The sequence below is a fragment of the Aphis gossypii genome, chromosome 2 (genome assembly GCF_020184175.1).
Source record: "Aphis gossypii isolate Hap1 chromosome 2, ASM2018417v2, whole genome shotgun sequence".
In the NCBI taxonomy this organism is placed as follows: domain Eukaryota; kingdom Metazoa; phylum Arthropoda; class Insecta; order Hemiptera; family Aphididae; genus Aphis; species Aphis gossypii.
This window is the reverse complement of record NC_065531.1, coordinates 32,021,800-32,048,027: the sequence shown is the minus strand read 5'-3', so window position 1 is coordinate 32,048,027 and position 26,228 is coordinate 32,021,800. Positions and strand designations below refer to the sequence as shown.

Here is a 26,228-nt window from a genome sequence, read left to right as displayed (position 1 = left end):
AATATATAAGTGAATCATTATGTAAATACCTTAGCGTTTATTTTAATGGTTCCTATAGCGATTATTAATGATAATATAATGCTGTATGAAGATATCATACCTAATGGCTAATCGACTAAAATAAATAGTAGGTATAGGTCACTCTACATAAATTATATCAATATAATAGAACGCCTATTATAATAATTAGCCATTTCACAATTTATTATGTTTATACAACATAAATATGCATTATAAAATTATAATCTCGAAAGGACGTCAGTTATATACCTATATTATAACGTAGATGATGAATGCTCTATGCATCCTGTACCTATATAAAATTATCTTTTATTTTTCTTACCATTAATCGTACTAGTATAGTACCTAGCGAATTATATTATTCATTTAAAACTACGTTTTTGAATTTTTACATACAAAATGTTACCAAGTATATTTATTTATATAATTTCATGTTCTGCAATCGCCGTCACAAGTGCGTCGAATATTTTAGTGTTTATGCCTTTGCCGTTTAAAAGCCATATTCGTGGATTTCAACCGTTGTTCGAAGAATTGACTCACAGAGGACACAACGTAACAGTAGTTAGTTCATACCCTCAAAATCGTCGGATTGCCAACTACACAGATATTGGACCATTTATTCCCAAAGGACATGGTTCGTTAACCATCAAATAATATATTTGAATTCTAATCCGGTAAAAATTATTGAAGTACCTAGGTACCTTTTTTTTCCGTTGAAAAAACAAAGAATGGGTGGGAACTGTTACCACAATACTACCATTCGATCTCTGAAGTAGGTTTTTAATTTAAAAAGCACCTAATAAATGGTAGTTTTCTTGTTTATTGCATTATTACATAAACATAATGCTAGAACAATTTATGAAAATTGAAAAATCTTATATAAAATGTATATAATATGTGTATACAGTGTAATTCTTTTTAAAAGTATATCTTTAACACGAAATTATTCTGTCTAGTGACATCAGATTGATATGCGGTTTTCGGGAGGAGATAGAGAATACCTAAATACACGCATTTCTTGATGATTTTTACATTTTTAGATCTTTTCATGTGCACATGCGCAATACAACTCCATTTTTTTTTTAATGGCAACAGGTGTTTTGAATACCAAATTCGGATAGATCAAATTTTTTGAGTCAATTTGGTTGTTTTTACCATAACAGCTCTAGAACCAAAACTGACTAAATGACAACGCGATAAAGTTTTGATTAAATCAATTTAATTTTTCAAAAATCATCCTAGAATTTTTATGAACTTTTCATGCAATTTTAAGTATTATTTTGTATTTTTAGGTTTTTAGACACTATTAAATCATTTAAATTTAATACAAAAAAAAATACTGTATACACTAGAGTACTAGACACTGTATATCGTAGGTTCGTGGTACAAAAGGGTGAATGGTTGACTCCCTTGTTCCATTGCCATTTTTTGCATTAAGGGGCCCGGTGCCAGGTTTTAAAATTTTCCGCAATTCTATAAAATTTGAACATTCAATTTTGTATTTTAGTTACCACCTTAATTATAATACTTTTCCACTAATTTACTACCTGATACCTATTTATGGGGGTTTGTAGGGTGTGTAATATCGAAAAAAATGACTTCATGGGAATAACTCTCAGGCCTTGTAGAATTATCGGATTTTGGTAACTACCTATATTTTTATTTGAAGGAAGAAGACTTCCTACAGGCCGCATCGAACTTCGATTTTTATTTTATTAAAAATAATAGTAAAATATAATTTATACAAAATAGTTTAAAATTGTATTGTTTTTGAAGACAGATTATAAAGTTTGAGATTAATATATTAAAAAACGGAGATCGATGCTGCCTGTAGAATATTACCCTCTATTAGTTAAAATAAATTTGATTAATTCTACAGGACAGGATCCATATTCCCGTAGAGCGTATACTTTTGTGTATAAAAACGCATTGGCACCGGGCGCCTTTATTATTACTGCGGTTATATTTATTATTATAGAGGTTGAATTGAGGGGACGAAGTTATTTTTCTTCTATTATAGCATACTCCTTTATTCTATTCACTAAGGAATATAGGAAACGCAGATTCCATCGACATTTTTAAGAATATTAATTTTTTTTCTTAAAAAAATTAAATAAATATGAACAAAAATTAGAAATAGTTACAACATGTCATAACCTTCTCCATGAAGAAATCTTGCACACAGGTCTGATGTATCATATATATTATAATATAGAATAAAGTCTATGGCAGGTATATAAATCATAATAAGCTATGATAGCCGATAGGTATAACCAATACTAATACAGAAAATTAAAAAGGTACTTGTTACCAAAAATCAATATTGTAATACGACCTAATATTATAAATAAATTATATAAAAATATAGTATAAATTATCTGCATTATGAAATATCTATTAACTATTTTTTTGAGCCGGGATCTTATTTATGAGGGTGGTTAAAAGAGGCTGCAAACCCTCCCTCCTGAAAGTATGTAAAAATATTTAAAAATTAAGTGTTTTATAATTATTATGCGTATTGATACCTATTACATTATTTTTTACCGTTATTATTTAAAAAAAACAAACGTTTGCCAGGTAAATACTAATAATAATAATAGCCATTCAAAAACTGAACAATTTCATATTTAAAAACTTAGAAGTATTGAGTTAACAATAAAACCAATGTTAAAATATATTTAAGTACGTTAGACCATATAATAAAAAATATGTGGTATTAACTCATAGCTAATTTTAATTTTTATGATTTATTCGAGATGCAATCTTATTATAATAGATTTCAAATTATTGATGTTATGTTGTTTTTTGAACAGAATTATATAAATTGTATACAGTTAATATTCTTTATTTTTTTTCAATTCAAAAAAATAAGATTATTTATTCAAATTTTTCTGAAACTTTGTTTTATTTACCTATTTAAATATGACTGTATCGATTATTCTTCGTACCTTTATAAAACCAGACAATTCCATATACCGAAAATAACTAATAAAATACCTTACATTCAAATCTACCTATATCTACGGGTTATTGAAATTGTCTCGTTTTTGTACAAATATTAGATAAATACTCTAAAAACTTGTAAATCTTTTTCTTAATCAAATGCCAATTTTAGATTTTTTTAAAAAATGGACTTGTGTGGTTCTTGCACAGAGCTCTCTGATTCCAGTAATGATATTTATAATTAATTTGTTTTAGAAAGAAATGTTATGGATTCGATCGACATGAATTTTCTAACTTCAGTTTTCTCGGTATGGGACATTGGTTTCAAATTTTCTGAAGTATTGACACATAAATCAATGGAGGAGTTTCTTCGAACAAATACTGACTCGTTCGATTTAGTTATAATAGAATCGTGTTGTCAAGAATATACCGTGGCCTTAGGTCATAAATACAACGCCCCCGTTATTAATCTGGCGCCGGCCATGATCTGGAGCAGTATTAGCAAATGGTTGCATGTCCCTTCCACGTTCTCTTACATACCGAACGTCCTTTTGAAAACAACAAGCAATATGAGTTTCATTCAACGATTGAAAAACACCATTACTGGAATACTACAATTGTATGTTGAAAATTACTTGTATTTACCTAAAATGAAGGAAATAATGGATACACACTTCACATACAAAGGTTGGGAATCCAGGCCTTCGCTTGAAGATATGTTGAATAATGTATCCTTAACACTAGTGAACGCTCATTATGCGATCGGTATATCCAGACCATATCTTCCAGGTGTTATTGATATTGGTGGTATGCACATCAAAGAGCCCAAATCTCTGTCTGTTGTACGTATAATTAATTTAGTAAAACTATAAAATACAGACACTACTAACCTTAGATATACCGTATACATTTTTCTCTTTTTCTTTGTCTTTCACTTCCGACTATATATGGAGCAGACTACAAGTCACCTTTATTATAATAGGTGTATATTAATTTGTTCTCACTGCTCGAAGTATGTTTTTTAAGTATAAAATTAGACATGTTTTTTAAGACATTTTATAGTTCTTTATAGTTAGATTCTAGTATAACCATTGATTAATTAATATACATTTATAGTAGGATATAAATGTATATTTAATCAATGGTATAACTATACCTTCGGTCAATATTAGCTGCATAATGTATGTGCTTTCCGATCATAATGCATCCTAACATATTTTACAACTAATTTGGCTTACTATAACATATAAGTTCTAATCTTCCGTCAGCTACTTACGGTGGAAGCTAAGTATTATGTAGAGTGCGGGTCTGGCCGATGGCATGCATCGATTGCAATAACAAGACACAGCCAGTGCTCGATTTGGGGGGGACGCAGGGGGACAGAGTACCCCAACTAATTTTTCAGAAATTTAAGCGTACGGTACCTCTACTTATATTTATAAGGAGAATGTACGGAATGGTAGCACGCTGCATTATTTTGCAATTTTATCAAAATGCACGAGATAACATCATAATTTTGACAATTTATTTATTGATAATAATTTATGGAACTATTTAAATAAGTAGTTAATGGATTGTTTTTTATTTAGTTACTTTTAAGTTTGTTGTTATATGTAATAAGGTATAACTATAAAATACAATATAATATTTACAGTAATTCTTTTTTGTAATTGATAATTTATAAATAGTTTTTATATGTTTAAAGAGGGAGAATAAGGGGTGTGAGGGCGTAGCCCCCACGGCTCAGTTATGTTTAAAAAGTGATGGGGACGCTCTTTTTTTAAAAGTTTACAGAGTCCCCCTACTTTAATTTTGCCAAGTCAAGCACTGGACACAGCATGACGTACAAACTTGTACAATCGATTTATTCTTGGTGACCATATTATGCGCGTTCAGTATACAAGGATAAATGATTATTATATCGTAAGGTTTTTATGCGTGTAACAATATTTCAATTGTTGAAATCAGCTTAAACAGCAGTCAGCACATACCTACATAGTACATTAAGTTACTAATGCAAACTATATAATAAGTACCTAGTTATAAATGATAAATCATAACAAAATCAATCAAAGATGCACCTATAGAATCAAAAGGTATAATACTATAATAGTAATTAGTTAGGACGATCGTAGATGTTAAAAACAACCATAGAGAATCGACTCCCGGCGTCTCCGCGTGACATGTAGGGTTTTCCCTATATATAGTACGGTGTGCAGTCAAAGGCTTTTTCAGCACCAATGAACGTTTCCATGGTAGGTGACTTGATTCTGGACTTTTCCCAACACCGCCAGACACCTCTATACAAATTTAGGTTTTTTTTCCAAACGCCATCGCATTCCGGTGAATGGTGATAGGCGAGACTGCACCTAATACGGATTCTACTAAAGCCAAGAGCTATTACCAATGGAAAATGAATAAACTCAACAGAATAAAGTTACAGCCCGCTAAGATTTAAAATGCTTCCCGGAACATAATTTTTAATTAATTCAATTAAAAACTTTATTTCTATGACATTTAAAAAAAAAATATTACCTATTCACTTTTATTTCTATGATTTTTATATACCTACGCGACAACGATTCTATTTATTCGATTTGTTTGTATTTGTATTAATTTAATATCGTTAAATAGGTACCTAGTATTTAGAACGTTTAAATTAAATTTAAATTTAAAATAAATAATATTAATTACCTATTACTATGAATAGGTATAACTACTGCATACTTTATACTACCTGCATAGCTACTCCCATATTATTTATTTAGTATAGATTTTACAGCAATGGGCCTTTTAGATGATATAATTATGAATAACAAGAAAATTACATATTCGTATTAAAATATGCTGTCTACATTTTGTATGCGGTATATCAGGTTTTCCTTTAATTTTTGTAGCTTGTTGATATAACATAATTGTACAACTATATCTATAGGTACTTTATGATAAGCCCATCGTTAAATAAAATATATGAGCTTCTTAAAAAATGAATTTAAAAATATATATACTATATTGTGTTGTATTCTTTTTTGTTATAGGATCTTCAAACATTTGTGGATTCGGCAGAACAAGGAGTAATTTATTTCAGTTTTGGTTCGTCGATTAACTTAAATCACTTGCCTCAAGAAAAATTAAACATCTTTCTTAGCACAATAAAAAAATTAAAACAAAAAGTAATAATAAAATGGACACCAAATTCTACTATTGAATTACCTCAACATATTATGACTGGTTCATGGTTTCCTCAAAATGATATTTTAGGTAAATATATTAGTACAATATAAGTTATAACTCAAATAACTGATAAGTAGGTATAGGGATATACTAACTGTATGCTTAATGGGAAGTATCTGATAAATCATTTTTTCGTTTGATTTACTTATACTTTTTATATATTGTTTAAAATTATGTAAGTAATCATTTTTAAGATGGCTGGATTCTCATAATTTATTTCCCAAGATGCGTTTGTCAATAGATACCTACCAATAATATATACCTACCTCATATACAAAATAATTAGATTTTATTTTCACACATTTTAATATTTATATATTACTTATTTATATATAGCTCATCCAAACGTCAAACTTTTCATTACTCACGGAGGACTACATAGTTTAGAAGAAACCGTTTATTTCGAAAAACCTGTAGTTGCTGTACCATTTTTTGGTGATCAATTTTTAAACATGAAATATGTAGAGAAAACGGGCTATGGTAAAGTAGTAGATTTTTCAAAAATGACTGAAGAATCGTTCGGAAATTCCATCAAAGAAGTATTGTCAAATCCAACGTAAGCGCTGAAAATAATTGATTATAATATACCATACTGTGTTATAAAGTTATCCAATATGTTCTTTAATTAGGTTTAAAAAGAATGTAGAAATCCAGAGTCGGATCTACAGAGATCAACCGATGAAACCATTGGATCGAGCTGTCTACTGGGTTGAGTATGTTATTCGAAATGGAGGTGCTAAGCATCTAAAAAGTGACTCAGTGGGGTTAAATGATGTACAGTATTTTTTGTTAGACATAGTATTTCTTTTACTAATACCAATTGTATGTTTAATTTGGTCATGTTATTTATTTTTTGTAAAAATTACATATAAACTGTATTAAAATATTACACTACATATACCTAATTATTTTAAACCTTGATCACTTGAGCTAAACATTTAGTTTAAATTTATTTAAAATATTAAAATTTAAAACTAGTTCTTATCTAAAAATCTAAAATACCATGTTAAACTAACCGTATACGACTACAGTGATATACTGATAAATAGGTATACAAATATACAATATATTATATTATTATATAAAATATAAATATTAAATTCAATATTTTTATTCCGTCTCATACTTAAATGTTCCTGATGTAATAAAAAATGTTATATTAACATTAAATATAAGACAAATAACTACAGATAATAATTAATAGTACTATATTGTCCAATTATCCATTATTCACAGAATTTTAGATTCTTAGTTTATTTTTAAGAGGGTACTTACCTATAGTAAATTAAAATTAGAATTTTTTTAACACTTTTCAGTTTTAAAATGCAATTATTTTCAAAGCAAGTTTTAATAGCATTGTGATGTGTAATAATGATAATAAACAATATATATCTTTTAAAATATATAGCAAATGAGTGAAGTGTTTTAAATTAAATAATCTTATAAACGAGTGGACTCTCGTTAGAAAGGTTTTGAAGCTAAAGATTTTGAAGGTTTTCAGTTGTCAGACTATTTTATATTTTTATGTTAATATTGCTATACATTCAGACCAGTCTGCCTCATACACATTAACGTATTATATTCTTTCCACTACCTATTATACATTTTACTAAACAATTATTGTCGAATCATATTGAACCTTGAGTTCTCGTAGCAAGTATTAACAATTCTATTCATATCAATATTAATGTAAGATGTTAACTAACCTACGTTGTAAATAGTTATTACCTATTCGTTCGGGACGATCTGATTTCTTTAATAAAGGTACGTTTATCTAACTTAAACTAGCTGATTCTTCGTAATTCAAAATTGTCTATTAGATTAATAAACTATGTATCACGTATAAATACATTAAGATTATTATGAAATAGTATGCATGATTTTAATTTTTAATATGTAAATTATTTACACGATAAGAATCAAAGTAATAGATCTAAAAATTGCACGGTTACATGCTTGATTGCTATACACCAGCGTTTCCCAAAGTGGGCGATAACTATAAGCCCTAGGGCTTTCCAGGGGTTTGACGAAAGCTTAATTAATTTTTCATTGCGTAGACACTTTTTTATTAATACATTTTTTTTTAAAAAGGGCGTCTGTTATTTTTTTTTTTTTTATGAGCAGTCAGTAAATATAAAGTTTGGGAATCACTACAATACACCTATACTAATTATAACTGTCTTATCTATTTCTGATTTAAAATGTTATTCTTATTAATCCTATAGTCGATAACCGCTATGACAGTATAATTATATAAGTACACGATAGTACCTACCTATTTTAATTTTCCTTAAGCAAACAAAATCATATAATGTTATTTAAAAAAAAAATCGTTGTAATCTAGGAATCTATGACGAAAATTCCAGCGACAAAAAGTCAAAAAATACAAAATATTCTATTAAATTTTTATTTGATATTTATAACTAAAATTTATTATATAGGTTTCGAACACAAATTACCAACGGGCCATATATACTTACGTCAAAGGTTAGCGGACGAAACACTTTATTATTGACTTATTTTAATACTAAATCTAAAATAAAAAAATAAAAAATAAAAATTTTTGAAGAATTAAATATTTATTGCAGGCCACATCGAAAGAGCTCGCGGGCCGCGTGTTTGAGACCACAATATATATTATATATACCTACTATATGATTGTATGTAATAAAATATAATTAGTATTAATTTTTGTTTTTTTTTTTAGTAAAATTTAAAAATTTTATAAATATAAATTATATTATTATATTTTTTTATATGTTATATTCAGATATTCTTAAATAAGTAGGTACAGTTAAAATTAAAATACACCAGTTAAAATAAATATAAATTAACAAATTATTTATATTAATTATATAATTATAAATAAAAATATAAAGAGAATATTATATATTTTCGGACTTTTTGACCAATATTTCCGTAATCTAATCTAGTTATTTACTTTACTAATTACTTAATCAATATCCTAATATTATTATGTAACTAATAGCTCTTGTTAATATATTTTAACGATAAAAAATATATATATATTATATGTATACATATTTATGGCAAGAAAAAAATATAAAAAGTTGTACTAAATAATTTAGTGTAAAATCAAAACTGTTTTGACGATACCAAAAAATTAAACATTACTTGACACTAGGTGTTGACTGTTGAGATAATGTGGCCACAATTTTTTTACGTAACTATTTACGCAGTGCAAATTAAAATAAGATATAATTTTGAACAGTTATTTAATTTGTTCATAAATTAAAAGTATAAAGTATAAATTTAAAACTATTTTAATAAATCGTATTCTTATTTAATATTAGAATTATAAAATAATAATCATAACAAATCTAATATTCCAATTTGCTATATTTAATATAAATATATAATTATATTGTTATTTGTTGATTATGTTGGTTAAAGGTAAATATTTTTGAAACAAATAGCAGATCAACATAAATAAGTGATTATTCACACAGTTAAAATGAAAAATTACAATTTTATCATATGGATTTTTAAACTTCTTACACTAATCACTATTACACAAAGTGCTAATATACTTGTTTTTGCACCGATGCCATTTAAAAGTCACTTTAGAGGATTTCAACCATTATTTAAAGAACTTGCTGCTAGAGGACATAATCTTACAGTAGTTAGCATATTTCCACTGAAGACACCATTGGCAAACTATACAGACATTCCAATTTCAGTAGATGAAAATATTTTAAAAAGTAAGTGATATTAATTATTTCAAATAACAAATAATATAAAACGTGTAAAATGAATACATATTTTTAAATATTTTTAATATGGATATTATGAATATTTGTTGGTATAGGTGTCGATCCAATGGAGTTAGCTAGTCATAGTTTTTTAACAGTATTACCTGGTATGTGGCGTATGTCTACATCTTTAGGTTCAAAAATGGTTTCCAAACCAGAAATGCAAAATTTCATTTTATCCCAAGACTACGAATTTGATCTAGTTATGGTTTTCCCATTTTGCCAAGAATACACAATCACACTAGGCCATAAATACAAAGCACCAGTTATTAATTTAGGTGTTTCGATGTTGTGGCCATCCAATAGTAAATGGATTGGTGAACCATCTACATTTTCGTACATACTTGATCAGCGAACCAGAGCAACTGATCAAATGTCGTTCATCGAACGGTTCAAAAATACTGTCATTGGAATTTATCAATTATTTTTGGAAGATTATTATTATTTACCTTTACAAAAAGAGACCATGGATAAATATTTTAAATATAAAGGTTATGAATCTAGGCCTCCCATTGAGGACATGTTGAGAAACGTGTCAGTGACATTAATCAATTCACATTACAGTATTGGTGTTACAAGACCCTACCTGCCTGGTACAATTGAAATTGCAGGACTTCATGTGAACGAACCAAAACCATTAACCGGAGTACGAACATTTTACTATTATTGGATACTTTGGTGTAAGTACGAGTACTACTTATAGTTAAAAATTAATTTGTTTTGTAGAAATTTTTGGAGTTCGTTGAATCTGCCGAGTACGGAGTAATATATTTCAGTTTTGGTACCATTGTGGATCCGTCCACTTTACCAAATTCAACTATAGACATTTTTATAAACGTTTTAAAGAAAGTGAAACAAAAAGTAATGTGGAAGTGGGATTCAAAAAATCTGCCACAATTGCCCAATCACGTCATGGTTAGCGATTGGTTCCCGCAACCCGATATCTTGGGTATCTAATAACTATCTATTACTAAAATTTTCATTATACACTGATACCTACCTAAATTCTAACATACTTATTATAATATTTATTGAATAGGTCACCCAAACGTTCGTCTGTTCATCACACACGGAGGTGTACACGGTCTTGAAGAAGCTACCTATAATGCGTTGCCAATTGTTGGCATTCCTTTCTTTGGAGACCAACACATGAACATGAAATTAGCTGAACGTAATGGCATCGGGAAAATGGTAGATCATATTGGTTTGAATGAAAAATCCATGTTATCTGCCATAAATGAAGTTCTTACAAATCCAAAGTAAGTATAATTTTTTAAAAAAAAAAAAAAGTATTATTTAAATACGTATTAATTTATAGTGACATAGGTAGATACAAAATAATACATTGTATAGATAATGATAATTTATGATGAATTTTAGGTATAAAGAAAACTCGAAGTTACGAAGTGAAATATTTAAAGATACCCATCCAAGACCTATGGACCGGGCGATATATTGGATTGAATATGTTCTCCGCTATGGTGGAGCTAATCACCTTAAGAGTAGTAGTATTGTATTAAATTATAGCCAATATTTCCTAGGAGACGTTTGTTTTGTAGTTATTAGTATAACTGCTATTAGTATATTTGTGATAGCGATGATGATTAAATATATTTTTAAAGCTAAAACTATAAATTCTTCTAAGAAAAAAAAATAATAAATAGGTATTATGATTATTAGTTACAATCACAATAATTGGTATTCTTACATAAACTTGTAAGTAGTAAATCTACTATATTTAGTTCTAATACTTGATAATTTTGATTAATAACAAGTTTAATAATACATACACTGAAATATACCTATACTATAGGATGTACAAAACAGCCAATCATTATAATATCCTGCACCTGCAACATATTTAGCATGTATCTATTAATAATTAATATACTTTATGATTTCTTGAAGTTAGCGGTTTTATGAACTTATAATGTAAACTAATAATGCGTGTGTATACGATACGTCGCGTATGATACGCGTCCATGTGTTTCACATAGGCGATAATATATAGTATAGTTACTGTTTTCATATTGTATAGCTTAAATCTTTAAAATACAACAATTTGACTTTGTTTTTAAAGATTACATATTTAGATTTTATTAATACCTAATAAATTATCTATTATGAGTTTTTTAATTAAAACTTTTATTTTATAATTTAATACTTACAGGCGCATGTTGTCTAATACAATTCGCAGCCTTTATCGAGCTGTGTAATAGTTTTGGTGAGCATTTGAGTTATAATATTTTCGACATTGCATTTAAAACTTCTTTATTAGTTTTTGATTTTAGTGCTATCGCCCATGTAAATATCGTAAAACAGTCTATGGCGCATAATTTTTATCGTACACACTACACATTACCTGTCCTATGGTACTCAAGGTGGATATATACCTTGCCTATTATACTACTTGCATTGATTATAGAATAGACTATTCTTATAGTCTATTCCAGGGCTGGATCTAGGGGGGGGGCGAACCGGGGCACTTGCCCGGAAGTTTTTATCGGGGGCGCTAAATTGCGGTGCCAAATTGTGGGCATAACAAAGGGGAGGGCGCTAATTTTATACTTTGTCCCGGGTAAAAAATATACTAGATTCGGCACTGGTCTATTCTATAATCAATGCTACTTGTATAATTTTATCTAGCATGTTTGTGTAGTTCAAATACGATATCTCACTTAGACATTTGGAGAACTTATCTATAATAAGTTTTATTGTTCTAGGGTTTTATATATCCGCGCAATTCTTCGAAAATCTATAGTATTTCGTTGGAAACACCTGTATAACCAGAAGCTTTAAACGAAAAATCAATTCATTCGGATTGTTCAATATTGAAATCCGTGATGACATCGTCCGTTATCGCATTAACAGTCTTTGTTTATTACGATAAACTCGAATCTCAAAGTTTAAATAAGTTTTATCTTGTTTAAATAATACGTTAAGGTTAGCGTAATTACGCAAAAGTTGATTCGGTATTCTTGAATAACTAAGCCAGATATCGAACATTTATTAAATTAAACATTTCATCTTTACCATTCATTTGTAAAAAAAAAAAAAAAAAAATGACAAACAATCTTTATCATAAAAAATGTATACAAAAGTACGCAATAATTAATTAAGCTTGAACTTTCATCGCCCCCTGCATAGCTCTATCACCCGTAAGGGGGTGATATTGCCCACTTTAGGAAACACTGATCTACAGAGTACAGACTCCTTCCCCTCTGTTAAAATATCGGCTAGAATATACAAAGAATTTGGTAGGGTATTATAGTATGTATGTAACAATAATATACAGGGACACTGTAATCACTGTATGGTATTCAAATCAAATTATTTGTACCTACGATTATTCTATTTGTAAATATTAGTAGGTATGTTCAGTTATGCTCATATTATTATAATTGTATGGATTATAGTTTATGAGTGTACCTGCAATATGTTTTCAACTAAGCTGATGTTTGGCTCTTGGTCTGCAGAAATGACTTATGTTGTTCTTTCTCTGTCTTTTGCAATTCATCTCCTCTTTTCTCCTATTAATTATTATATACACGTTTTTTTGTGCAACGATTTCAATTATTCTAATTCTCCTTTACGTTTTAGCTTCATTTCTATAAGCATTTTATGGAACTTTAGTTAACATATTTTGGTACAGCCAAGAAGAATTTGAAGATAAACAATTTATTGTAATTGATGAAGCCATTTGGGATTAAATTTTTTTTCCGAAGTTGATAAAAAACTCGGAGTGGCAAAACCATTATTATCTACTCATTTACCATTTGGAAGGCTATTAGTTTATTTAGTTGAGAATTGGTTACAACTCCCAACTAAATAGTGATTAGAATTTGTATAATATCGGAAAAAATGCTACTACAATTCAACCATGTCTGTAGTCTATTATATTCCCAGTTTGAAAAGGTGTTTTTCTTAAGCTTAACTGAAAATATGTAGCAATCTGTGATGGACAAATAAGTTTTAGAAATACACTGAAGAGGGTTGCAAATTATACGATTAATGAAGCAGATTATAGGTTTTTGTCTACTCAATTTCTATAAAATCTATTGTTGATATTGCCGTATTGGTGATGACGAGTTTCAAATTCTGCTACAGAAACAAAATCACAGAAGAATATTTATAAGTAGCTCAGTAGTACGGTTAATTGATACATAAATACAATTACATAATAATATTATATTATACGGCCATACGGGGGTCAATAGGACAAAATAAATAATTTTTGGGCGAAGTCGACGTGGATTGAATGTTAATTATCAATTATTCATCTTAACTACAATAGCAGTAATAGTACATGTACAATACAATGTTATTATTTATTACGTATTATTACTATACTGCAGGTCTGCAGTACAACTGCGTAGTAGGTACTATTATCACACAACTCTGTTGCACAGAATATTATTATGTCTGTGGTATTATCACTGTGATGAAGTAAATAATTGTTGATACTATAATATAGATAACAAACCAAAATAAATAACAAATAATTTACAAAAGAAACAATAAAGATTGATGTTTCATGTTGAGAAATTTTGTTTTATATTTGTTTTTAATAATGTTTATACTTGCTTTTAAAATATATTAATGGTTACTGTTTCAAGTGTTTTAACATAAAAAATATATGCCTATATTATACTTAATTATGCAAACGTAGGTGTTTAACAATTTCTTCATTAACATTTCAACATGTCGGTTCAGCTTAAAGTATTTGCCAGAGCTATTGATCTATCAAAAATTAAAGCTTATTTATTTGGATCTAATGACACTAAAGGTATTATATGATAGAAATATAAAAATAATTATTTACATAACAAAATTAAAAATTTATTTGTTTATTTCTTAAGTAGATGTTTTCAATGACACTGTAAATTGTGTATCTCCTGGAGGTGAAATCATAGTATTTGGTTATGACAATAAAATAATTACCTTTACACGTAAATATATTTATTTTGTTTGTATCTGTTAGTATATAAAATAAAATATATTTTGCTATTTTTAATTTTATAGCTAAGTGGTTTTCCAGTTCAACCAATGATAATATTATAAGCCAGACTTTTCAAACATTTTATAGTAATGACATTTCCCAAGAAAACAAGTATGTTATACTTATATTTGTTTTACATTTTTTATATAATTGTTAAAAAAAATGATGATTATTATTATTTTTTTTTTTTTTTGTATTCTTTAATATAATATATTTCATATTTTTCAGTGAAAAAATTACATCAATTGTATGTCTACCGATTGCAGCAATCGATACAAAACTGTCTACTCATTGTAGTCCTGATTGGTTTTGCATTGCCATTGGATTTTCAAGCGGTTTTGTCAAATTTTATACTGAAGTAATTCTCAATTAATTTTTATTTTTAATTCATTTTTATCAAATAATTATTAATCTATTTTATTTATTAGGATGGAGACCTATTACTATCACAATTATTCCATAATAGTGCTGTTTTGAAATTAAGGTGTCAAAGTCATCAGCCTGCTAAAATTAATCCTCCAACTGTAGAACAACCTGAAGAAATTGCAATATTATATAGTAAAGTTATGTGTACAGTTGATGGCACAATGTTTATTAATAGTTTGAGGTCTTGTAAAAATCAATTGGCTAAAAGTAAGTGTAAAAATAAGTATTTATAATTTTTCTTTTTTTATTTAATTTAAATCAAATTAAAAGCATTGGGTTTAAATAAAATTGTATTCTCCACAAATTAATAATATATGTTTATAAATCTCACTTATTTGAAATAATAAAACAATTATAGAAAAAGTGGTACTGGTCTAGTTGACCCCGTCACTTTGATTTTTAGTGTTTTCGATATTATAAAATGTATGTACTGTAGGTTTGGCCACCTGCTTAATTTTTATTATTTTCTGAATATTATATCTATTCATATATGAATGATGCCTAATTTTTTTACGATTTATTTATTCATATTATTTTAATCGTCTAAATTTTTATGTGTAATATTAATTATTTAAATATATAATATATAATTTATGTATAATTATTATTTGTACATTTTTATGTAAATTATTGATTATTGATTATAACATCGAAAACAATAAAGATGTAAGTGGTGGGTGTCAACTAAATCTGAGTGACGAAAGTTTATTATTATAATCAAATATTTATATTTATTAATTGAATATTATTAATATTTTAGTTCAAGCAAATTGTACAGGGGATATAAGTATCTCTCCATTAGTATATAAAAAGTGGGCTTTTGATGTTCAGAAAAAAATAAATGATGCTGCTATTGGGCCAAAATATGATATTACTAGTTTTCAACACATAGTAGCAGCCAATATCTGTAAAGGTATTAGTGGTGATAAACAAAATTGTATACCACAAATGACTCAAATTATAACTGCTGGCCATGAACCATACTTAGCAATTCATTATACAATTGGAGGACATGCTCAACCTACTTTTGGGAATATAACCAAAGCAGTTACAAATAAATTGAAATCTTCTTTTATACAGACATTGCCGTAAGAATTTAATAGATTCATAACAAGTTGAAGATAAATTAATTAACTATGTTTGTAATTTTAGCTATTGGTTGACTTATAATTTATCATTAAACGAAACCCCTGATACTCAAGAACAACCTGAACAGCTTGGATGTCGGTAATAACTAAACTAAAATAAAATACAAATTATTCTGTATAATATTAATAATAAACATAGTAAAATATTAAATTAATAATTAGTTTTAGTCTCAATGAAATGGATTGTGAAGCTTTGAAAATTGAATTAAGTCCCCAATTATCCATAGGAGTGATCTCTGATAATTTGGAAAAAGTAACACTTTTTGAGGTCAATGCTGGAGGAATAATACGGTAGTTAAGGTTTGTGGTTAATTTATATGTTAACAATAATTATTTTCAATATTTAGAACATGGGATGGATATAAAGACGTTCAATTTGGATGGCTTGTTGTCAATGAAAATAAGAGTTCTAGTTCTAAACAAGCATTATTTTTAATAATGTTTATACCAAATAAAGAAGTACTCGAAGTATGGTCGATGCACAACTATGAAAAAATATCAGTCTCCAAAGTTTCTAAAACTGGAAGGTGTGTTCTATTACAAACTTTTAAAGACATTAATTTAAAATCTTATTGACTCTATTAATGTTTTAGACTATTCTATACAAATTTTGGTTTGTTTGGAGCTCTAAGTACATCAAGAATGAACATATATAATGCTAATTATCGCTGTTATTTTATTGATGAAACAGAAAATATCACAGAAATAAATGTGCCTTATCACTGTATAGAAAGGTATATTATTTAGTATTTACTAAAATATTTGATACACATAATCACATAATATTATTAAATTAATATTTTTAGTTGCTCTAATAGTCAACTTTCTCAAGATATGTATACGTTTAAAACATTCAAATCATTATGCAAGAGTGAAAATGTTGATGATGAAATACTCTGTGAAGAAGTTGTGAAATTAGTCAATAATTTAATGACTGATAAAGTAAGGCAACAAGCATTTGATTATATTACAACCAGTAAAAGTATAACACAAAATGCCTTGGTTACATTTTTGAAAAGCTTTCAAGCAAATTTAAGAGAAAGAAGTAAAACTTTGTTAAACAATTTAAATATTTACATTTATATGATTATTTTAATTTAACTTTAGAGCAAAGTGAATCTCAAAATTATAATGAAAATTTATTGAAAAATACTGACAATCATTTGAAACTTATAAAGTTTTTAACATTTTTATCCAATTTTCAAGAAAAGCATCGTGTCCAGGCATCATCTTTATCAGCTGAAGATAAAATACAAGTATACAAGTATAATATTTTAATGAGTATATTTACATTTATTCATATTCACTCTTTTAAAGGAATTGTCTAAAACGCTTCGTTTAACCGATCAAGATATGGATAGAATTATTTCTTTACTTCCTATAGAGCCAAAAAAAAAAACTGTAGTGATGTTTTATGATGACATTAAATCGTTGAATCTAATTGAACTACTGTCTTATTTTAATACAACTGGTGAAATTGTGTCTGTAAATATTAATAAAAATGTTGATGAATTATGTAAGATTTGCTCATTATTTATATGTATTTATAAAACTGCACATTAAAAAAATAATTATATTTTAGGTAAACATATATTTGAACCTATTATGCACTTTGATAATGATATTGGAGAATGGAATTCTGCATGGATAGCTAGTGGTATTCAATTACCAGATATGGTATATTTAGCTGTTAAATATTGGCTATCAAAACCTCTCACCTTAACAATTGTAACAGAAATGTTAAATTTTCACAGAGCAATTGACACAATTTGTAATTCAAATGGTATGAGTTTATGTTATAAACTAATGAGAAATTTATTTATTTAAAATTCTTTATTTTTATTTTCAGAAATAAAATTTGATTGGAAAATAACTCAAGATCAGTTTTCAAATAGTTCGAATACTTTTGCTTGTTTAACTGGAGCCATAATATGTAAAACTATTGCGTCTAGTAGAAAAACAGGTTGGTTTAGGAGCATAGTTACTTGAGTGAAAGTCAGTTCTTTTATTACTTGAATTATTTGTAAAATTTATATTTATAGTTAATGTTAATAATGAATGGGAATGTATTTCTGATGATGACTATCAATGGAATTTATTAATAGAAAGACTTGAACAATTGTGCCATCTCAATGCTACATTAAAATATTGTTCAAAAAGTTCAGTTGGAACACTTCACTGTTTAAAATATGAGTACTCGTCCATTACACTAACAGATTTACTACAACTTGGACGTGGTAATATTACTAATTACATTTATTAGTAATAAATTATAATTTATAATATTTTATAATAGTTATAGCTACTTAATTACATAAATATCTCACATTATCGTTGTTCTTTAGGTGGAGTGTCTACACTTGTTAGTAAATGGTTAACTGGTATAGGCCTAGATCCTACTTTAGTGATTGACGAGTATTTAATAGACTTCGATAAAAAAAAAACTAAACCATTTAATCAAAATAAAGGAATTATGGGTATTCAAGAAGGACTTGTTATAGATACAGAAACAGCAATTGAAGTGAAAGCATTAAATATGGCAGAAAAAGAAGTATTAGACACATTAAAACGTCTCAAAACATGTTTTCCACATAGTTTAAATGGGAATACTTTATTAAGTAATATTTTTTGGGAATATTCATCTGCTTGGAAAAATTGTGTTGCTGATCTTAGACCGCTTAAAACAGCTTTAAATGTTGCTGATACAATACCATGTTTGCATACAAAAGAAAGCAAGTATAATATTTTATGATGTAAGATTGTGATTAATGTTATAATTTGTGTTTTAATTAAACTTTCAGATATGTGTTATTTGGTGTGGTCTACACATATATCACCAGTTTTTTTATCAGCTGTAAGGCTTATTGATCGCGTTGGAAAAGTTCCTAAAGATAAGTTATGTATTCAAGATGTTGGGATGCCAGATCAATATATAGTCAAATTTTTTGATTTATGTGAACATTTTTTTGACATCATTATTAAGGTTGGCATAATAATTAATAATATAATATAAATTATTAATATTTTATTTTGTTTAATGGTAATCAAGTTATAACATTTCAGGCATCCTTATCAGCAGAAGAAGCTGAGCTTGCTGAAATAAAACATGATTTTTTTTGGGAAAATTGGAAAAACAGTAACCAACATAAACTTACTCTTGTTCAAATAGCTTTAAATAAACCTAGTCCTGATCAAGAAACTCTTTTTTTGACTCATCAGTTTGTTAGAACATTTCATATATTGGCTAAATTTTCATTACACATCAATAAACCAATAAACAGTCTATTTGACTGTAATGTAAGTTAATATTAAACAAATATATATATATATTTTTAATTTTATAATATTATCTTTTATATAGATTCATGAAATTGATGTTTCTAATTTGAACCAAAACACCTTCAATCAAGAAACACCTAGAACAAAAGTTAAAAAATCCAAAACTAATTTTCTAATTAATTCTATTAATTCAGCAGTTTGCCTAATACAAAAAGATTGTGAGGTATATATGTGTTAATCTTTATGCGGTTAACTGTAAAAATAATTGAACATTGTAATCAATTAGCAGAATATTTTTTAAAATGTTAAGTAATCAATATCAATAATTACAGTTAATATTTAATTATTAATGAAACAATAGATGTTTTGTGTTGACCAATTAATATTTAATACATGAATATTTATTCAAGCTTAAATAATATTGCATTAAAATAATTAGCCAAGCTTAACATAATTTTTTTTTTTTATTCAATTTTAATTATAAACAATGAAACTGTTTTAGGATGGCCAATATGAATTTGAAAGTAATGAATGTATGTTTTGGATAAGTAAAATATTTCAATTAGCTTTTGATTGGCAACTTAATTTAGAAGATCTTAGAATATGTCAAGTCGTTTCACTGTATAGTAAAGGACACGATCGCTTAGCTGAAGAAGTAAAAGATTGATTTTCTTTTTTATTTGAATTAAAAATATATTCATTATAATATGTAATTTATTTTATAGGTTATACCAGTTGTTCATAATAAAGAAAACCTTATAAAACATTTAATGGATGTAATCAAACATAGATTGAAATTTGAAGTATGCATAAGTGATTTAGACTTTCATGCCAAAATTGTACACTTTAGCCCAGAAATTGTTTCTTGGCTTCAAAGTCCGGTGAGTTTTACAATATAAAATACTAAGTATTTAAATTTAAAATAAATGCTAATTATTGATTTTAGGTGACAATAGATGTTGAAAAGTCATCATTAAAAGAAACTTTAGAATTAGTACAAACTGTAATAACTTTATTACCAGAAAATAATAATCAACATGAATTTGTTAACAATCTAATGGATAGTTTGATATCCTTAATTAATAGTTGATAATAAACATGTAAATGTTAAGTTACAAAATGTTACCTATGAATATTTCACAATGCAATAAATAATAACACCATATTATAATGTAATATATTTTTTGTAGAATATTTGATTGACCAATAAATATAAATCTTAGTGCTAAGCAGCACATAATACTTTTTATTAAAAATAATTGTTGTTTGGTTATTTTTACAATTATTTTATTGCATAATATGCCTATTTAACATATCTTCTGTAAAAATATTTGTTTAGTATTTTATCTAGGAATCCCCAAAGAAGGCTTAAGAAAATATGGTGCTGTGACCTAAATTAATTCTTAATCCACCCAAAAAAATATCCAACATAACAAATCAATGTATAAAGTGTAGCCACTGGGTTGCTCCTTTTATCATGCGATATATGTCATACTAAATATTTTAGCTCATATTCTTATTGTAAAAAACTAATTTACAGATTGTATATACTATATTATATACTAATAAAAAAAATAAAACTAATAAGTATTTTATCTGTGTTTATAAGATAATAATTATTGTATAAACTTTTTAAATTTTTTAAACATCATACAAAATCCATCCTCATTCAACTTGAATTAATAAAATATTAAGATGACATAGGATTTATTTGACATACAGAACAAAATGGTAAGAACTAAGAAATAATTTTAAGAATGAATACAATCTAATCGACATGCACTGACTTATATTTTTTATAAAAAAAAAAATCTTAAATAATTTGTATTTTGTATCTTAAAAATATAATCCAATGCATGGTAACCCTATTACTGCATCAATTATGAGTTTTTAAGCTGTAACCTACATTATTTACATATTTTTCAACCTTAATCTGGACCTGAATTTGTCATCAGGCACATATACAGGAGGGGGTTGGGGTCAACCCCCTCCGAAAATTAATAATTGTATAGTTTATTTATATCATCAATCATCGATAAATATTGATTATTGTAAATTTTTTTATGAACCCTCCAAATTTTTTTTTGTGTACATGCCTGTTTGTCATAAAATATTAAGTTTTAAAGTGTTTTAAACAACACAGTAGTACAGTACATCCTTAAAATAATAAATTGTCCTCATCTATGTTAATATTCTAAATATCTAAGTTATACAGATTACAAACATAATCTGGAACTTAAAAATATTTTTATTTTGCATAATTCACATCCTGTCCATTAACGACAAGTTATTGTAATTTTTTTTTTTTTTTTTTTTGATATTTGATCATCAGTTTTATAAAGGTAATTGTTACCTATCTCATAGGTAAATACACAATAATTCTTCTAAGTCCACTAAAATTTAACTAAATTACAAAAAGGTCTTTCTACCTTTAAGACTCTCTTTGGGTTATAATGTATTATGTACATACTAAAATAGTATGTAATAAATCAAAAAAAAAAAAAAATACAGATAGTTAATATTACAATAATACAAAATATTTATGTGAAAATATTGTTGATAGAATAATCTTATGTTTAGAAATTTAAAAATAATAAACAAATATTTACTATACAACAATGATTTTATTTAATAATCCGTAAGTTTAAATATAAATTTTTTATTTTTTATTTTTTATTGTTCCATAATTTTTAATTATATCAGTAGATTGTGACTTATTTTTTTTAATATTTAATCTTTTATGAGTTTTTGATGTCCTTACCATTGTTTTTGGTAATTGAAAAAGTTGTTCTTGATTTTTTTTTGCTTCAATTTCTTGCTTTAATTTTTCTTTTAATTGCTTATAATTTAAATTTTCCTTTTTTCTAGGTTTGGCTCCTAATTTAATAGCAAGCTGTTCTTTTGCTTTAGTATTTCTTGCATCAAAATGAGTTGTAAATTTTAATATTTCATTTTGTAATTTCCTTAAATTAACTTTTTCATCAGTCTTTGAATCCAAAGTATTTGACTTTGTATAATTGGTTTTTTGAACTTGGCTTGTTCGCTTTCTTGATTTATGTTCAATTACTTGAACAGGTGGACGTTCACCTTTTAATTTGGAGCATAAAGTTTCAACTTCCATATTAATTTCTTTCTAAAAAAAAAAAATTAAAATGTAAGAAATTTGACATTTATAAATTATTTAAGCTATTATTATTAGTTACCTATTATTATAAGTAATGCAACAATATTAATAAATTATAGGTACTACTTATTTCTGTGAGTTAAAAAAAAATATTTATAAAATAAACACAGAAAAAAAAATTTAATCAAACATTAGACAGATATGGTCTATGGAATGTACATAAGATGTAACCATTTAAAATACACAATTACTCATAAATTTATAATAAACTGTAAGTTCTAATCGTTAGTCACTAGGTACCTATATAATATCCTATTATTTAATATACATTCATGGTTTTAAACTTACTATAAATAATGAGTATAATGTATTATTATAAAAGTTATACTTCCAATTAATTTATAATTTATCACTTACAAATATTATTAATCATTTAATATATAGGAACAGGCTTAGAACAATAATTAATAATTAAATAATTTTTCCTATAACGAAATTACGTTTTTTTTTTTTTAAGATAGTAGTGATAGTACTATCTATTCCAGAATTCTACTCAGCGCCGCATGGTCTTCTTGGATTAAAGGGTCTGGTAACTACTTGATAACGGAATCCATGCTCAAGTGTCCCTATCTAGCGGGTTAATATTTTTAATTATTAACCGGGCATAACACAAATCGGGCCATGAATTATAGAAACAATAACATGCTAGCGTAGCATGTTTTAAAATGTCACGATCCGGTAATACAATGATTGGTTTTGGTTATAGCCATTAGCCACGGCTATAGATATTATAATATTATAATACCTGTTTATGCCATAGTTATAGCTAAGGCCTAAATTTGCTAGATTTTGATATCCCCATTCCCCATCATGATTTACCCAATGATACCTATTGGCTTAATTGGTTATTATAATAATGATTTAATGAGGATTTCAAGTATTTCGATTCGTACATTATGTATCCGTTTTAAACTTTTAGGTGGATTTTTTAAATTTATATTTTAATGTAATATACTATTCATTATTCAAATTATATAAATTGTTTTAATTTGTTAGTATCAATTTTTTATTACAAAAACCATAGATTTCGGGGGGTGTTTGAACACCCAAAATACCCCCCCCCCCCTTGTACGTCCCTGATTGGTAACTATATGAAATGTAATATTTACGAATAATTTATTTTTGACGAAATTTAAATTAAATTTTCATCGTAAAATTCTATACTTAAGGTTATTTATAACGTCCATAACGTTTTTCTGTATACCTAATAATTTTAGTTTGGGTATTTATTAATTATTGAACACACCTCGTATTAGTCGTATTTGCATAATATTTAAATATAAAATAGGTACTAATAACTAATAAGTAGGTAATAATATATAATAAATGCAATATACCTATTAGGAAAATTTTTTATTAACTTTATTATTATAAATATTGTAATACTATATAAAAGTAAAATAAATAACTTTAATTTTAATAACTACATCAAAAACACATATGATGAAATATACTTACTTATTGCCTATAGCTATAGAATATAGACTATAGGCTGATGACCGCTTCCACTCAGAATCGTTTTTCATACAGAATTATGATATAAAGATACTATAGGTACCAGGTTTATTGAATTAAAATTTAACACACCCATTATAATGACCTACTCTACACTTAATGTACAGCAGAGCGGTACCCACTTACCTACCACATTTTTAATTTGTCAACATAGTACATACACCAATTTAGGATGTATGTCGACATTCACCAGGTGACTGTCAGCATTTACCAATTGTGGGCATATATTGTAGGTAACATATTTTACTCCGATATAATGATATACAGTGGCTTATTTTCAACATTTTTCTGGGGGGGTCCACAGTTTATACATAATTAAATAATTTACCTATATAAACTACGAGAACTATATTACCTATTGCCTTTATGGCTTTATCATACATTATATTTAACTGTAACTTGGAAACCGTCGTCAGAATACACAGAATACCAATTTCTACATACTTATTAGTTATAACTTTACTAGACTGCAAAGATATGTTATATGTATCGGTTTTTTTTCTCTGGGGGGCGTCTATAGTACCCAAGGACCACCCCCGTAAATACGCCACTGACGATATAGCAAAATCAGAGAATATAAGTGAATATTAATATTTAATAATAATAAAAAAATCATTATTTTTTATTATTACGTATATTTCAATTAAAAATATTGAATTTAATTGAATTTAGATGTATGATTTGACCGTATAGTACCATTAAAACGCTCTTGGCCTTTGGAATCCTCGAAGCACAATTTGAAAACTACTGGTCTAAATACATGAATGTATTCGATACTTGCATAATCGTACGTGTATAAACGTCAATATACGATCACATAGAACTATGATAATATTATAGTCTATATAATAGAGTAATTGTGTCCAGAAAAGAGAGATCAGCGAAGTGTTAAATTGAATACCTACTATAGATAAAATAAGTGGCAAATAACCAATTTTCTGTTCTTACAGTTAGTACCTACTACCTATAGGTATCGAGTATACTTCGTGGCTCGTGTCCTCGTATTTGAGGTCATACGAGCTTATATATTTGTAATTTTGAAACATTTGAAAAAACAAATAGTTGGGGGGTGGTTGGCTGTTCACTGTTTAGTGTTTACCCTTCACTACCTACCACCTAACCGTTAACGCAATATTAATTTTTAAATAAATTACTTTAAATAGCTAATAGCAATGTTAAAAAACATAATTATTAATTTTATATAATAAAGATATGAAGCATACTACCTAGCAATTAGCAATATAAGTAAGCTAAAAATGTTTTCGATTAGAAATTAGAATCGTTTTTTGTAAGTGGTAATTTCTTATTTAATTAAAATTTAACTCATAGTACTCCTACATTATAGTACATTTTACAGCTAAGTGATTACTTCCCTTTATTTTAATTCCAGTTATAACTTGTAACTTGTAAGATACCTTGTATTAGTTGTATTAAGTTTTTTAAACGACATTCAAAAATTGAATTTGTTTATAAATAATCCAAAAAATTCAAAATATTTTCAAGACTATACCTAGTTAGTAGTTGATATAAAATGCAAATCCCAAAATTTGTTGAAAATCTCAAGTACCTATCTACACATTATTACTAATTTTGTTATTTTTTTCAACGATAAAAAAAGAAGTGGGAAACTTCCTTCTCCCTAAGTACCCACGAGAATCTCTTTCCTATGAGAAAACGTATGGAAGTTGAAGATAGATACATTTTTT

The 26,228-nt window shown here is 26.9% G+C and overlaps 3 protein-coding genes across 5 annotated transcripts; 2 read left to right on the top strand and 1 right to left on the bottom strand.

Moving 5' to 3' along the window:
* The first annotated feature begins 257 nt into the window (after positions 1–257).
* Positions 258–12,113, top strand: LOC114119831 (uncharacterized). Its single transcript, XM_050200141.1, has 11 exons — positions 258–655; positions 3,220–3,806; positions 6,003–6,225; positions 6,535–6,754; positions 6,828–7,077; positions 8,640–8,685; positions 9,654–9,920; positions 10,028–10,617; positions 10,698–10,920; positions 11,011–11,230; positions 11,352–12,113. The coding sequence occupies exons 1-11, from the start codon at positions 421–423 to the stop codon at positions 11,626–11,628; spliced, it is 3,138 nt and encodes a 1,045-aa protein (XP_050056098.1). The 5' UTR covers positions 258–420; the 3' UTR covers positions 11,629–12,113.
* A 2,338-nt stretch (positions 12,114–14,451) lies between these two features.
* LOC114119821 (rab3 GTPase-activating protein non-catalytic subunit) lies at positions 14,452–21,063 on the top strand. Of its 3 annotated transcripts, none has more exons than XM_027981534.2 (23): positions 14,459–14,757; positions 14,834–14,920; positions 14,994–15,081; positions 15,199–15,328; positions 15,399–15,603; positions 16,157–16,484; positions 16,549–16,623; positions 16,707–16,835; positions 16,892–17,071; positions 17,138–17,278; positions 17,351–17,589; positions 17,652–17,800; positions 17,862–18,060; positions 18,127–18,327; positions 18,394–18,507; positions 18,587–18,781; positions 18,890–19,276; positions 19,346–19,527; positions 19,608–19,841; positions 19,906–20,046; positions 20,326–20,478; positions 20,549–20,704; positions 20,770–21,063. In XM_027981534.2, the coding sequence occupies exons 1-23, from the start codon at positions 14,673–14,675 to the stop codon at positions 20,911–20,913; spliced, it is 3,942 nt and encodes a 1,313-aa protein (XP_027837335.1). In that variant the 5' UTR covers positions 14,459–14,672; the 3' UTR covers positions 20,914–21,063. The 3 variants fall into 3 exon arrangements, 2 of the variants coding, with proteins under 2 accessions (XP_027837335.1, XP_027837334.1); XM_027981533.2 differs by having other exon boundaries at positions 14,831–14,920; XR_003592063.2 differs by lacking the exons at positions 20,549–20,704; positions 20,770–21,063 and having other exon boundaries at positions 14,452–14,757; positions 14,831–14,920; positions 19,906–20,127; positions 20,326–20,465.
* Positions 21,064–22,425: 1,362 nt separating this feature from the next.
* On the bottom strand, positions 22,426–23,463 carry LOC114119823 (uncharacterized). Its single transcript, XM_050201918.1, is given in 3 exon segments — positions 22,426–22,625; positions 22,627–22,956; positions 23,296–23,463. Coding segments are annotated over 2 exon segments (363 nt in total). The 5' UTR covers positions 22,945–22,956; positions 23,296–23,463; the 3' UTR covers positions 22,426–22,580.
* Between the last annotated feature and the right edge of the window lie 2,765 nt (positions 23,464–26,228).